This window comes from Terrapene carolina, unplaced genomic scaffold (assembly GCF_002925995.2).
Source record: "Terrapene carolina triunguis isolate 2854851 unplaced genomic scaffold, T_m_triunguis-2.0 Scaffold132, whole genome shotgun sequence".
NCBI classification, from domain to species: Eukaryota; Metazoa; Chordata; order Testudines; family Emydidae; genus Terrapene; species Terrapene triunguis.
The window spans coordinates 18,790,037-18,806,509 of record NW_020664483.1 but is presented as its reverse complement, the minus strand read 5'-3'; the positions used below and the strand labels follow the sequence as shown (position 1 = coordinate 18,806,509).

Genomic DNA, 16,473 nt, shown 5'->3' with positions numbered 1-16,473 from the left:
AGCAGAAATCTCAAAGGTTGACAGTTCCAAATACATCCTGAAGAGTACAAGAAAAGAATAAGCATGACCAGGGACTCAATGCAAAGTGTCACCCCTTCTGGTAAACATGTTGAGATTACAAAGGTCCAGAATAGCTCTTAGACCTCCTTTTTTACTCTAAAATGAGTAAACAATGGAAATAAACATTTTTCCCTCTGTAAGACACTGCCATTCATTTTATTATTTCTAGCTGAATAAGAGTAGTGCTTCTTCATTCAACAATTTCTTATTAGAAGAACTCCTGAAGAGAGACAGGAAAAAGAGATGAGAGTAAAATACTACATTGAACTGTAGGGGTCAGCCATTTTCTACATTTCCAGGAGTAGTCCATTGCGATGGACTGGTTGGAAGAAATAAAATGGGATAAGTGGTCCCAAAGATGAACAGAATTTAAAAATGGCTTGGACCCACAGGTGACACATCAAAAATACATAAAAACTACTGCTTCTAACAGAATGAAGTAGCCATTGGGATCAGGTAAGTTCATGGAGGATAGGTTCATCAATGGCTATTAGCCAAGATGGTCAGGGACGCAACCCCATGCTCCCAGTGTCCCTAAAACTCCAACTATCAGAAGACGGGACTGGACCACTCAAAACTGCCATGTTCTGTTCATCCCTCTAAGGCACCTGGCACTGGCCACTATCAGAAGACAGGATACTGGGCTAGATGGACCACTGGTCTGACCCAGTATGGCCGTTCTTATGTTCTTATCAGAGATACAGAATAAGAGGTCTTTTGATTGAGCTGCAGTCCTTTAAAATGACAATCTGCTATAAAATGCCTTTGCCAACAGAGTAATACCCAAAACTGGCCCCCTGACTGCTGCTGAGAATAGTCTGATACTTGAATAAAGGAATTTTTTTTCAAAAGGAAGGGGGGAGGGGGCAGAGCAAAAGATACTGCTCTTATTTCCTTCAGCCTTAAGATAATATAGATCATCTTGCTGAATATATCAGCCCCTTTGAAGGGCAAGTACAATACTTCTCCCTGATTCTTCTAGAGCAAGAATAGGTTAAACATAGTAGAAGAGTTAACTGCTGTAAAAGTCTAATGATCTTTTCCTCTATTCTTTTCATTTGACAGAAAACTGGACAGCTAGTTTTTTTGTTATGTTTATTATTAAATGGTTTCTTGCTAACTTTTTAAAATTAAAGTTTTATTTTTAATACATTGTGTGTCATTCATGGTGTGTTCCAGCAGATGACACCAGTGTGTGATACTAGGTGGGTCTTGGGCCTTACAGGACTAAGCAGAGAGGATGAGGAAATGGGCAGAATTGAGGCCAGCCATATGAGCTCTCATCTGCTCTCAGCCTGCCAGGAACAAGAGTGGGGAATAGAGAGTTGCAGACATACCAGACCAGTAAAACAGCCTAAAGTAGTGAAATTCTGTCTCAAAATCTTTGTATTGTGCACAAGCACTAAATACGGCCATGTTCTTATAACACTCACTCTGCCTGTACACACCATCGAGCTTTTTGAAATACAAACATCATTCCTGAGGAACAGAAAAGTGAACACCCATTGGACCAGTGTGTGAGTACAACTACAGAAATTTGGTTCAATGTAACTCTTCAAAAGAATGCAGTCAATCCAATGGATTTCTACCCAAATTACATTAATACATTATGCAGATATGCAATGGCCCTACTTTAAAAGCATGACTCTTACACTTTATTTTCTCCGACATACTAAAATAAAAATTGTTTTAAAATTAACAGAGGGAAGATGGTGAGGCAGCAGAATGGACTCATACCCATTTTCACCTATTAACTCTATGTCCAAAGACATGGGGGGAAAAATTTAGCCAAAAGTGATTACTTAGACATTAGATTACCGTGGACATTTGTCTGCTTCAGAAAACCAACACACAGTTTGATATAAAGTTGGTAGTCCTCTGCTCAACGAAGGCTCAGGATTGGAATAACAAAGTTTCTTCAGATCAAGAATGGAGCGGGTTGGTAGAACATTTGGGGACATTCATATGGAGCACAATCCTGGCCCCTCTGAAATCAATGTCAAAATTTTCACTGAGTTCAATGGAATCAGGATTTCAACCAGAGTTTTTGTTTACACTAAGCATGGTGTAAGCATTAGACCCAAAAAGGTCATTGTTACATCTCAAAACTGTATTTTTTTTTTAAGTACTCAGGTATTTGATTTTGTGCAGAGGTGAGGGGCAAAAAGCATAGCAAAACAACTATTATTTATTCTTTTTCTTTTTTTAAATTAACTACAGTGGTTTCAACCAGAGATGTGATAAAATAACTTAAAATCCAAAATTTAACACGTTTATAATGTGGTAGGGAAAATGCTCCATTTGAGGAGTGGAAGGTGAATAGTCACCAATCTATTGGTAGGAAAGATTTTGAAGCATTAAAGTTACTATTTATGTGGGACATACAACGTAATGTGTTAAGCCTCAGCAACATCAACAGAGTAAGTAGGTATTACTGTAACAGAAACAACAATAATACATAATATCAAATAAACTCTGTATATCCATACTGAAATCAAGTTAGTGTTGCTATTATAATGGATTTTACTGTTAGTGGGGAAGAGATGCTGAATTTACCTCATTCTTAAAATACATAAACATCAAAAAGGAAGAATATATATATATTTTTAAAGAGCGTGGCTCAAGTAAAATGTAAATGTTTTACGGAATTTAATTGTAAAATTCACAGTTAGATGTGGGTTTATTCACCCAATCCATATAGCTATAAAGTAACATTTAAAGCTTCAATATCTCTTCTCATTGCTAACATCTAATGTTAACCTATTGATTTTAAATATGCAAAATATTTTAAGGAGAATCCAGTTTCTAATTTTAACTCCACATGTCCAAAGATGCGATTTTGACCACGTACTATACAAACCATTAACGTTTCAAAGAGATACAAAGATCATATTACATTTGCATATAAAGCATATATATTTAATCATTAGAAAGTAATTCCATACATGAAACATTGTGAACTTTGCTTCTCTTCCTGGGTGCTGGTTGAAAAAAAAAGTCTAATTATACACAATTTTGTGTCTTAATATATCTGAAATATACAAACAAGAACTTCCAAGAAAAACAAACAGCTGTGGCAGCATGGTCTAGTAGAGGACTAAGTGTAGGAGCAATAGCCAGAAACTCCTGAATTGTAATCCTGGTTATTGGGCAAGTCATATTATTTCTGTATCTCAGTTATCACATCTGTAGAATGTGGATAATAATACTTACCTAATCTTATAGGAGTGGTGTGATTAATTAATTCATGTTTGCACAGCATTTCGAAGACAAATGGCTGCTATGCTGCTAAACATTAATAATTTTATTACTTCAATATTTGTATTTTTCCTGTACAGCCTCACAAGCTGCCTTGAAAACTATCTTCTAAAAGAGCCAGGAGAAAACATATGAAATATATAAAAAATATTTTTAAAATTTCTATTTAAAAGGTAATTTGCATGGAGCCTCTGACAAGGATATTTCTAAGAAGCATCTCAGAATGTTCGTACTGCGCACACTCTAAAATGTAAAAAATTGTATATGAGAAGTCTTACAGTTATCTAGAGTGTTTAAACATAAGTACTCAAAATAATGTTCCTACTTACGTTTCTGTGTCTGAAACCAATGATTCATTATTACACACATCATTAAAGGTGTGAAGTTGATTCTAGAGTTAGAAAAAGGAAGAAGAAATTAAAATTTAACTTTAACAATATTTTGTGTGGTAATTTTTCTTATGTATAAAAATGTTAGCAGTGACAAGAAATAAATAGTAAAGCTAACGTTTTGGATAATTAGTTTATTTAATCCCAAAAAATATATTAAACATAGGTATGTACAGAACTATTTGTCTCATTACCATAATTTTCATAAAGTATTCTAATACTAAATGCTTTTTCAAAACTTGCTAATCCAGAATTAGAAATGTTTCTGATTAAATCAACATACTAATTATTATGTTATTCTTCTCGGTAAGTAATAGGGATAGGGTAAGTTTATTTATTTAATCAGAAAATGGCTTTTGGAACACTTATTTTCACTAAACCAATCTTTTGACATATGTAATCTTCACCCATTCTAGAACTCAAAGCCAGGCTTCTACCAGTAATTTTGCAAATCAGTTTTTATTGAAAATGAAATTAAAATGATACAGATGGGCATTTTAGGGGAAGCCATCAAGTTATCCTACCCTGCCTACTATAGCTTCTCAGAAGTGATTTATTAGTAGTTTTATAAGAGTCAAAAAAAAGAACCGAGTCAGGGAAATGAAACTGAAAAAATATAATGAAGGCTTGAGGAAGCTTTGAATCGATGGATCCATGGCTTCACAGAATGAAAAAGAAAAAAAAAGCTAACTTCAGTTAAGAAATTTTATGTCCACCAGTCCAACTTTATATAAATGACATCTCCAACAATAAAACAGATAGCACAATTTCCACAGCAAAAAACTTTGATTGTATAGTTAGAATTGAAATTTTGTTTACATTACCTAAGACTTTGTTAATAGATCGAGTTCAAAATTTAAATGAGGAATTGGGTTTGGTTTTTTTTAATTGTTATAACACTGACCATTACTATGGTCCATTTATAAGGCAGAGAGATCTTGCCTATTTACTACATGAGCTTGAATCTTTCTCCTCAGAGCTCCAATTCACACTCCAAATATTGTCAAGAGAATCCCCTCATATCTCTGCCCACTACTTCATCCTCTTGATATGGTCAGTTAAAATGAATTCAACTGATAAAAGCCAGAATGGGTGAGATTATGTGATTTAGCACACAAAAAAAAAAATAGTACAGGATGGTGTGGGAGGGGCAAACCCATTTCAGGAAGTTATATGTAGAGTGAGGGAGGAGAGGGAGAGAGGGCAGAATTAAGGTTGGTGTTTAAACTTTAGCTCAAAATTTCATAAAATTATCAAACTTCTAAATCCTAGCTATCTACTAGCTATGTGGTTTTTTTGGTAGGCTAAATAAATGTACTACCCTGTGTATTAAATATTCTGAATGTGTGAATTTCCTTAGTGTTTATAAATAATTAATTCATGTAGGCCCCTTAACGGAGGCATGATCCCAAAAGAGATGAAATTGCCATGTTTCTCCAGTATCTAATCTGACATAGATAGCAATATACTGTGGAGAGTGCAATCTGCAAAAATCTTTTTAGTCTTCTAGTTACCAAGTTCTAGTGATAATAATTCCTGCAGCACACAATGATTTATATCCAGATATCTGCATCACCCGTTTTCCAGACTTGTTAAGTTTTCAAACCAGTCATTAACACAGAGTCAATTTGCAATGAAACTTGTAATAACTTTTTTTTAAACAAAATGTGGTCAAATATTAACTTATACTCTAGTTTTCAAGGAGAATTAGGGACACAACAATTTTGAACTTATGAAAGTCAGACTTATATGAATTACAGTATGACTTCCCCAAAATGTAAGTTTCTGGCACAATGGAATCTTGAGCAAACTGTATCAGATATTGAAAGATACTGTCTCAGATCTATCACTCTTACCATAATTTCAACACAAATCTTACTAAAAATCCTAGATATCAATATAAAACCAAACAAAGGGGCAAAAACGGGGGAGGGGGGATTCTTGCAAACAGTATATCAAAAGATGGTATATAGTTTATAGGGATCTATTAGGAATTTGTTTTCTTAATACAGTAGACAAGGTAATTTCAAAAACATGAGCAAGCTTTATATCTTCGTACTTCTTAAAACTTCCAAACAGTAATTTTTTTTTTTGATAAAAAAAGGTTTCAGAGGTTTAATAAGTTATCAAAATATAAACAAAATTCATTTTTACAAGTGAAGGTCCAACCATTTGCCTTAAACTAAAAATACTGTATAATTCTGCTTTGATAAAAACAGGAAGTATTTATATATATATACACACACACATACACACACACAGCATTCTTTCGTAATGATATCTCTTTTGCAATTCCCAGTATCAAACAAGTTATAAATCCTTAAAGGTTCAAACAATTTTATACTAACACCAATATTATATATATATACACGCACATCCACACATACATATACACATCCACATCCACACACACCCCCAAAACATGTAAGCTCGGACATTTTTATTCTGAAATCCATTTTTGGTAAGGACACACAAAGGAAAATACATATGTGCATAATTAAAAGCAAAGAAAGAGGATAATGGCATACAAAGGTGTAAGTAAATTGCTTAGAGATTACATCTCAAGCAACTATGAAGACTTATTATTGTAGCTCATGAACTATGGAGGATGGGGGGATTGTTGGCGTTGGGGGACGGGGCTCTAAGAGAACCTGATTGTATTGTTTTAAGTTGAAGTAAGACTTTTATTCTTCCATCCAATTTGAAATTTATCATTTCTGTATGAAATCAAATTTATCCTCAAACTAACATCTGACAGATGTATTTTAAGGTAACACACAGACATAAAAGTATACACTTACGACTGTGTATACAGTATATACCATTATAAGATTAATACAAAAGCCTGAGTCATCCTTTAACGGATGATAAATTAAATTAGGGCTGTCGATTAATCACAGTTAACTCACGTGATTAACTGTGATTAATCACAGTTTTAATCACACTGTTAAACAATAGAATACCAACTGAAATGTATTAAATATTTTTGGATGTTTTTCTACATTTTCAAATATATTGATTTCAACTACAACACAGAATACAAAACGTACAGTACTCACTTTATATTATTATTTTTATTACAAATATTTGCACTTTAAAAAAGATAAACAAAAGAAATAGTATTTTTCATTTCACCCCATACAAATACTGTAGTATGATCTCTTTATCGCAAAAGTGCAACTTACAAATGTAGATTTTATTTTTTTTGTTACATAACTACACTCAAAAACAAACCAATGTAAAACTTTAGAGCCTACAAGTCCACTCAGTCCAACTTCTTGTTCAGCCAATCACTAAGACAAACAAGTTTGTTTACATTTACAGGAGATAATGCTGCCCGCTTTTATTTACAATGCCAACTGAAAGTGAGAACAGGCCTTGGCATGGCACTTTTGTAGCCAGCAATGCAAAGTATTTACATGCCAGATATGCTAAATTCATATGCCCCTTCATGCTGCCGCCACCAGTTCAGAGGATATGCTTCCATGCTGATGATGCTTGTTAAAAAAATGTGTTAATTAAATCGGTGACTAAACTCCTTGGTGGAGAATTGTATGTCTCCTGCTCTGTTTTACATCCATTCTACCATATATTTCATGTTATAGCAGACTCAAATAATGACCCAGCACATGATGTTTGTTTTAAGAACACTCACTGCAGATTTGACAAAACACAAAGAAGGTACCAATGTTAGATTTCTAAAGATAGCTACAGCACTTGACCCAAAGTTTAAGAATCTGAAGTGCCTTCCAAAATCTGAGAGGGATGAGGTATGGAGCATGCTTGCAGAAGTCTTATAAGATCAACATGCTGGTGTGGAAACTACAGAACCCAAACCACCAAAAAAGAAAATCAACTTTTGCTGGTGGCATCTGACTCAGATGATGGAAATGAACATGTGTCGGTCCACACTGCTTTGGATCGTTATCGAGTACCGTGATCAGCATGGACGCATGTCCTCTGGAATGGTGATTGAAGCATGTAAATATCTTGCAATACCGGCTACAACAGTGCTATGTGAATGCCTGTTCTCACTTTCAGGTGACATTGTAAACAAGAAGTGGGCAGCATTATCTCCTGAAAATGTAAAACTTGCTGAACAAGAAGTAGGACTGCGTGGACTTGTAGGCTCTAAAGTTTTCCCTTGTTTTATTTTTGAATGCAGGTATTTTTTGTACATAATTCTACATTTGTAAGTTCAACTTTCATGATAAAGAGATTGCACTACAGTACTTGTTTGAGGTGAATTGAAAAATACTATTTCTTTTGTTTTTACAGTGCAAATATTTGTAATAAAAAATAAATATAAAGTGAGTACTGTACATTTTGTATTCTGTGTTGTAACTGTAATCAATATATTTGAAAATGTAGAAAGCACCCAAAAATATTTAAATAAATGGTATTCTATTATTGTAAAACAGTGCGATTAATCGTGATTAATTTTAATCACTTGACAGCCCTAAATTAAATCTTCTGAAAATTTTTCTTTGAAAAGAAACACTCTGAGAGTTCACAGAATGCTAATTAAACACAACCAGAAATCTAAAAATCAGACACTGAATATATTAAAATGCTGTCATTTTGATGTTTCATCCACAAGTTATGTTTCTGGATAGCTTGCTTTTGAAGATCCAACTAGATGAATAAAATTATATTACAAGCAACCATATATTCACTTAAATGAAAAACTGATCTGACAATGTGTCCAAAGTCCTGTAGATTCAGTTACCATTTAAACAAGATTAGGATAATACTGATTCTATGCAATGTATGAACAAACAGAGTTTCCTTTGCTACAATTAGTGCATCTCGTCTAATGTAAGTTTAACCACATTCCTTGCATAAGGAAAACTAATAATTGTATGTGAACTATTCACTGGTAAGCTCAAACCCACTACTTTTAATATTATTTCAAATATTTCTATATATTAATTATATTACACAAAAACATGGATGTATAATTAAATTAGACCTAGAATTAGATTTAAACTCAGTTGTCTAGTATTAGCTTTAAACTCAGTTGTGAACAGAATTCTAATGTGATATAACCAAAAACAGTGTCGACAGGACCAAACCCTAGTCAGAAAAAGATACACAGGTCCTAAGTGGAAGGGGAGATTACTGACCTTTCACAGGAGGGTTCTTTGAGATGTGTGGTCCCTATCTGTATTAAACGCATGCGTACCATGAGCATTGAGCCGGAGAATTTGAAAGTACTGTGTGTTGGTCCGCGCATGCACCCTGGTTCACCACATGCCTCCATATTAGGGAATAAAGGGCAGGGCGGATAAATCACCTCTCCAGTTCCTTCTCTACTGCAAATCAGATAAGATCAAAGCAGAGTGGAAGGAGGGCAGGTAGTGGAATACAGATAGGGACCACACATCTTGAAGAATCTCCAGATACAGGTCAGTAACCTCCCCTTCTTCTTTGAGAGATGGCCCTGTTGTATTCCACTGTGGGTGACTGACAAGCAGTACTTAAGTAAGAGGAGAGTGTAAGGGTGCAGCCAGTAGAGCTGCATGGAGGACTGCCATCCTAAAGGAGGCATAAGCAGAGAAGTCCTGGCACCAGGCTAAAGTATCTCACAAATGTGTGAACGGAACCCCACATGGCCACTTTACAGATGTCCAGGAAGGGTACCTCCTGAAGTGATGCCATAGTTGTTGCTTGTGCTCAGGTGGAATGAGCTCTTATCCCATGAGCGCACAGGGGTGTGGAGTGGGGGAATCAAAAGGTGATACAGTAGAATGCAGCCAGAGATCTATTTGGAGATTCTCTCGGTGGAGATAGCATGCCCCCTGATTCTTTTGGCTATAGGTTTTCTTCTTTGCAGGTAAAAGGCCAAGGCCCGCCGAACATCGAGGGAGTGGAGTTTTTGTTCCTCTGTGATGCGTGCAGTTTTGGGAAGAACAAATGTAAGTGAATGAATTGGTTAAGGTGAAATTCTGAAACTACTTTAGGAGTGAATTTGGGTTGTAGACACAAGGAAACCTTCTCCTCATCGACAATAGCATAAGGAAAATCTGCCATCATTGCTCCAAACTCACCAACCCTTCTAGCTGAGGTGATGGCTACAAGGAAAGTGATCTTCATGGGAACGAGAAACCTGGAGCAAGAAGCTAAAGGTTCAAGGCTGAAGTCCAACCAGAGAGGAGGCTTCTGAATAGGTGGAAAGGTTCTGATTAGGCCTTTCCAAAATCCACTGGTCAGTGGATATGCGGAGACCAAATAACCCAAGGTGGATGGTACGCACTGATTGTCATCAAGTGGACTTGCCAAGAGCTGAGGACAAGCCTGATGTCTTCTAAGAGAGCATATAGTCCAAGATGAGAGGAATATCTGCAGTTTCTGGGAGATGCCTCTTTGATGTGCCCCAGAAGAAAAGCACTTCTATTTACCTAGGAAACATCTTCTTGTAGAGTCCTTTCTACTATTAGAAAGGACATTTCACACATCTGTGTTGCATGAACGATCTAAGGACAATGCCCATGCAAATACCAAGCCCTGAGGTGGAATGGACACAGATCAGGGTGCTTGGAAAACATTGGGAGAATGATTGGTGGTTGGGATGACATGCATAGGAGATTAGGAAACCAAAACTGTCTGGAACAGCAGGAGGTGATCAGGATGACCCAGGCTCTGTGCTGCCGGATTTTGCGTAGAACTCGTGTAGGATGACCAGATAGCAAGTGTGAAAAAATCGGGACAGGAGGTGGGGAGTAATAGGTACCTATATAAGAAAAAGACCCCAAAATCAGGACTGTCCCTATAAAATCAGGACATCTGGTCACCCCAAATTCGTGGCAGGAGCAGTAGTGGACAGAAGGCATAGTTGAACTGATCTGACCAAGGAAGAAGCAGAGTGTCACCTTAGGGTGGTACATTTCCTGTTTAAGAGGCGAACAGATCTCTGGTTGGGGTTCCCTATAGAGTGAAAATATTGCACAATACCAACTCATGGACCTCCCACTTGTGGTTGACTGAAATATCTGTCGAGGGAGTCTGCAAGCACATTTTGCTTCACTGGAAGATAGGCTGCCGATAGGGTGATTTGATTGGTTATACACCAGTTGCAGAAGCTGACTGCTTCTGCACACAGGGAGATGGATCTCACTCTTCACTGCTTGTTGATGTAGAAGACAGTTGTAATGTTGTCTGACATTAAAAGGACATGGTGAGCATGAATGAATGGAAGAAAGGACTCGCATGCCTTCTGGACTGCTTGCCAACTGCAGGATATTGTTGTGCATCCTGGACTCTCAAGATGTCCAGGTTCCTTGTGCTGCATGGCTGTTCATGTGGCTCCCCAACCTATTAGGGATGCATCCATAATAATGGTCCTGTCTGGACAGGAAGGGGAAAAGGGGACACCCACACATACCTGATGAGGATTTGTCCATCATTGCAAGGAAGACACTACCTTGGCCAGAACAGTTACCAGGAGAATGTCAGGGGAGATTCAAGTATTCTCCTATTGGCTTTTGTATGTTACCATTCCTGATATCTGATTTGTGTCCATTTATTCTTTTACATCAAGACCGTTGGCCAATGTACATGGCAGAGGGGCATTGCTGGCACATGATACATCATACCAAATAGACTGAAGGTAAAAAATCCATTGCAATCGACATACTACACTGACTATAATGAGAGATTGTGCCACACACTCTCAAAGAAACTGAGGAACCACCTGATCAGCATCCTGTACAGCAGACAGGAGAAGATCAACAATGGGCTCTCAAAACCGGAGACTCTCATATAAAACCAACCTTCCACACAAACTTCCACGTGGCTGGACTTTACAAAAATAAGATAAGCCATTTACAATGCACACTTTACTTCTCTACAGAGGAAAAAGGACACTAAACTCTTACATGCCACAGGGGACTACAACAATGGTACCCTTAACTCACCCAACAATATTGTTAATCTATCCAACCACACACTTAGCCTGGTGAAAAAGTCTGTCCTATCTCGGGGACTCTCTTTCTGCCCCACCACCCCCACGAACATGATACAGTTCTGCGGTGATCTGGAAGCCTACTTTCGCCGTCTCCGACTCAAGGAATATTTTCAACACACCACTGAACAGTGCACTGACCCACAGGAACCCTCCTACCAACACTACAAGAAGAAGAATTCTGCATGGACTCCTCCTGATGGTCGAAATGACAGACTGGACTTCTACATAGAGTGCTTCCGCAGACGTGCACAGGCTGAAATAGTGAACAAATAGCATCACCATAACCTCAGCCGTACAGAACGCAACTCCACCCACAGCCTCAGAAACAACTCTGACATTATAATCAAAGGGGCTGACAAAGGAGGTGCTGTGATCATAATGAACTAGTCGGATTATGAACAGGAGGCTGCCAGACAACTCTCTAACACCACATTCTACAGGCCACTATCCTCCAATCCCACTGAGGAGTACCAAAAGAAACTACACCGTCTGCTCAAGAAACTCCCTGCTATAGCACAGGAACAAATCTACACAGACACACCCCTAAAGCCCTGATCAGGGGTATTCTATCTGCTACCCAAAATCCATAAACCTGGAAATCCTGGACACCCCCATCATCTCAGGCATTGGCACTCTTACAGCAGGATTATCTGGCTATTTGGAGTCTCTCTTCAGACCCTACGCTACCAGCACTCCTAGCTATCTTCGAGACACCACCGACTTCCTGAGGAAACTACAATGCATTGGTGATCTTCCTGAAAACACCATCCTGGCCACCACGGATGCAGAAGTTCTTTACTCCAATATTCCACACGAGGATGGACTACAAGCTGTCAGGAACAGTACAACTGATGAGGCCACGGCACACCTGGTGGCTGAACTTTGTGACTTTGTCCTCACCCACAACCATTACTGATTTCAGGACAAAAGATGGTTAATCACCTTTGTAACTGTTCTTCGAGATGTGTTGCTCATATCCATTCCAATTAGGTTGTGCGCGCGCCGCGTGCATGATCGTCGGAAGATTTTTACCCTAGCAATACTCGGTGGGTCGGCTGAGGCGCCCCCTGGAGTGGCGCCCTTACGGCGCCGGATATATGCCCCTGCCAACCCAGCGCCCCCTCATAGAATCATAGAATACCAGGGTTGGAAGGGACCTCAGGAGGTCATCTAGTCCAATCCCCTCAGTTCCTTCTTGCCGGCTACTCAGACAGAGGGGAAGGAGGGCTGGTTTGGAATGGATATGAGCAACACATCTCAAAGAACAATAGTTACAAAAGTGAGTAACCGTCTTTTCTTCTTCGAGTGCTTGCTCATATCGATTCCAATTAGGTGACTCCCAAGCCTTACCTAGGTGGTGGGGTCGGAGTTAGAAGTCGCGGAATGGCGGACCGCTGAACTGAATGCAGCATCACCCCTGGACTGCTGCACAATCGCTTAGTGGGAAGCGAAGGTATGTACGGATGACCAAGTTGCTGCCCTACAGATCTCCTGTATGGGCACATGAGCCAGAAAGGCGGAGGACGAAGCTTGAGCCCGAGTAGAGTGGGCAGTGAGGCACGTAGTTGGTACACCAGACAAGTCATAGCAAGCACGAATGTATGATGTAATCCAAGACGAGATTCGCTGTGTGGAGACCAGGAGGCCCTTCATCCGGTCTGCCACTGCTACGAACAGCTGGGACGTCCTCCTAAAAGGATCTGTTCGTTCGATGTAAAAGGCGAGAGCCCTACGAACATCTAGGGAATGCAGCTGTTGCTCTCGTCGCGAAGCATGTGGTTTCGGAAAGAAAACCCGGAAGGAAGATGTCTTGGTTGACATGGAAGGCAGACACCACCTTAGGGAGGAAGGTGGGGTGTGGTTGCAGCTGTACCCTGTCCTTATGGAACACCGTATACGGTGGGTCGAAAGTGAGGGCTCGAAGCTCCGACACACGTCTCGCCGAGGTGATAGAGACAAGGAAGGCTGTCTTCCAAGAAAAGTACAGAAGCGAGCAGGTGGCCATCGGCTCGAAGGGGGCACCCATGAGTCTAGATAGAACCAGACTGAGGTCCCACGTAGGAGTTAGATGTCAAATTTGTGGGTACAGACGTTCCAGACCCTTGAGGAACCTGCTGACCATGGGATTGAAGAAAACCGAGCACCCGTTTTCGCCCAGGTGGAAGGCTGAAATCGCTGCTAGGTGTACTCTGATGGATGAGACAGCCAGGCCTTGCTGTTTCAGGGACCAGAGATAATCTAGGATGGTAAATACTGGCACCTCCAGAGGGACAGTATTGTTCAGGGCACACCAGAGGAGAAGCACTTCCATTTGGCCAGGTAAGTGGACCTAGTAGAGGGCTTTCTGCTACCCAAGAGTACTTGCTGCACTGAACAGAAGCAACGCAGCTCACACGTTAGCCATGCAGCATCCATGCTGTGAGATGGAGGGACTGCAGGTCCGGATGACAAAGTCTGCCGTGCTCCTGAGTGATCAGGTCCGGCCACAATGGTAGAGGAATTGGTTTGGTCACCGACAGATCGAGGAGTGTGGTGTACCAATGTTGCCTGGGCCCCCTTGGGGCAATCAAGATTAAGTGGGCCTTGTCTCATCTTAATTTGAGAAGGACCTTGTGAACTAATGGGAATGGAGGAAAGGCGTAGAACAGATGGTCTTTCCACTGCATCAGGAAGGCGTCCGATAAGGAGCCCAGGGACCGTCCCTGGAGAGAACAGAACACCTGGCACTTCCAGTTCTCGCGAGAGGCGAAAAGATCTACATGGGGAAACCCCCACTTCCAGAAAACAGAACGGATAATGTCTGGACGAATCGACCACTCGTGAGCCAGGAAGGACCTGCTGAGGCGATCTGCCAAGGTATTCTGGACTCCTGGGAGAAATGACGCCACCGGGTCGATCGAGTGGGCTATGCAGAATTCCCACAGATGAATGGCTTCCTGACAGAGGGGGGATGACCGCGCTCCCCCTTGCTTGTTGATGTAAAACAGTGCCGTTGTGTTGTCTGTGAAGATTGTGACACAACGGCCCTGAAGGTGTTCGCGGAATACCTGACACACCAGGCATACCGCTCTCAGTTCCCGTACGTTGATGTGCAGGGTTCTCTCTTGTGCGGACCAAAGGCCCTGTGTTCGAAGGTCCGCAAGGTGAGCGCCCCAGCCCAGAGATGATGCGTCCATGGTCAGTACTAGAGAGGGCTGTGAGGCATGGAATGGCATCCCCCCGCACACAAAGCTAGGGTTTAGCCACCAACCCAGAGAGGATAAGACCTCCGTCGGCACCGTGAGTACTGTGTCCAACTTGTCTCGGCCTAGATGGTACACTGACGAGAGCCAGGCCTGAAGCGGATGGAGGCATAGTCTGGTATGTCTGGTCATGAAAGTGCACGACGCCATGTGGCCCAGTAGACTGAGGCACATGTGTGCTGTCGAGGTCGGGAAGCTTTGGAGGCCGTGAATAATGGTCGCCATGGACTGGAAGCGGGCCTGCGGTAGGCACGCCCTGGCGAGATTCGAGTCCAGGATCGCTCCAATGAAGTCTATTCTTTGGGTTGGCTGCAAAGTGGACTTTTCAGCGTTGAGCAGCAGGCCCAGCTGGCCAAACAATCTCATGACGAACCGAACATGAGACTGCAGCTGGAGCTCGGAGCGACCCCAAATGAGCCAGTCGTCGAGGTATGGAAACACTTGGATCCGATGCCGGTGGAGCGAGGCCGCTACGACGGCCATGCACTTCGTAAAGACCCTTGGCGCTGTGGACAGGCCGAAGGGGAGGACGGTAAATTGGAAATGCTGTTGGTTGACCACAAAGCAGAGGAACTGCCTGTGCGGCGGGTAAATTGCTATGTGGAAGTACGCGTCCTTCATGTCGAGGGTGGCGTACCAGTCTCCAGGATCCAGGGAAGGGATAATAGTCCCCAGGGAAAGCATGCGGAACTTCAACTTTACCATGAATTTGTTGAGTCCGTGCAGGTCCAGGATGGGTCATAGTCCCCCCTTTGCCTTGGGGATTAGGAAGTAACGGGAGTAAAATCCCCTGCCCCTCAAATCCCTTGGGACCTCTTCCACCACTCCGGTAGACAGGAGCGCCTGTACCTCCTGTAAGAGGAGTTGCTTGTGAGAGGGGTCCCTGAAGAGGGATGGGGAGGGAGGGTGGGAAGGGGGGGGCAAAACAAACTGAAGATGGTATCCAGTTTCCACCGTGCGTAGGACCCAGCGGTCTGACGTTATGCGGGACCACGCAGGGAGGAAATAGGAGAGACGTTTGAAGAAAGGCGGGAAAGGATCCTGCAAGGAGACTGGTGCTCCGCCCTCGGGCGCATCTTCAAAAGTTTTGCTTGGGGCCCGCCGATGGTTTTGGAGGGCCCTGATTCAGGACCAGATTGTCTCCTCCTACCACCGCGGCCACGCCTCCTGGCAAAGTCCTGTCACGGTCGAGGGTTAGGGTAGGTGCACTGCGGTTGGGGCCAGAAGGGCCTACGTTGCGTCACCAGGGTATGCATGCCCAATGAGCACATGATGGCCCGGTTATCCTACAGACTCTGAAGTCTAGGGTCAGTTTTCTCCGAGAATAACCCCTGGCCATCAAAAGGCAGGTCTTGAATTGTCTGCTGCAGCTCCGGTGGAAGACCAGACACCTGCAGCCATGAGATGCGGCGCATAGCCACGCCCGAGGCTAGGGTCCTAGCCGCCGAGTCTGCCGCATCTATCGATGCCTGCAGGGATGTCCTCGCTACTGTCTTGCCCTCCTCTAGCAAGGCCCCACAGTATGCCAACATTTTTATAGCTGACTTAGAACAACACT

At 41.6% G+C, this 16,473-nt stretch overlaps 1 protein-coding gene across 1 annotated transcript in view; it reads right to left on the bottom strand.

The window, feature by feature from the left end:
• The window catches only part of USP34 (ubiquitin specific peptidase 34), a 257,649-nt gene that overhangs the window by 190,448 nt on the left and 50,728 nt on the right, over positions 1 to 16,473 (bottom strand). Inside the window, exon 8 of the mRNA XM_029911897.1 lies at positions 3,648 to 3,709. Coding sequence (XP_029767757.1) covers positions 3,648 to 3,709 — 62 coding nt within the window. The remainder of the gene's footprint in view (positions 1 to 3,647; positions 3,710 to 16,473) is intronic.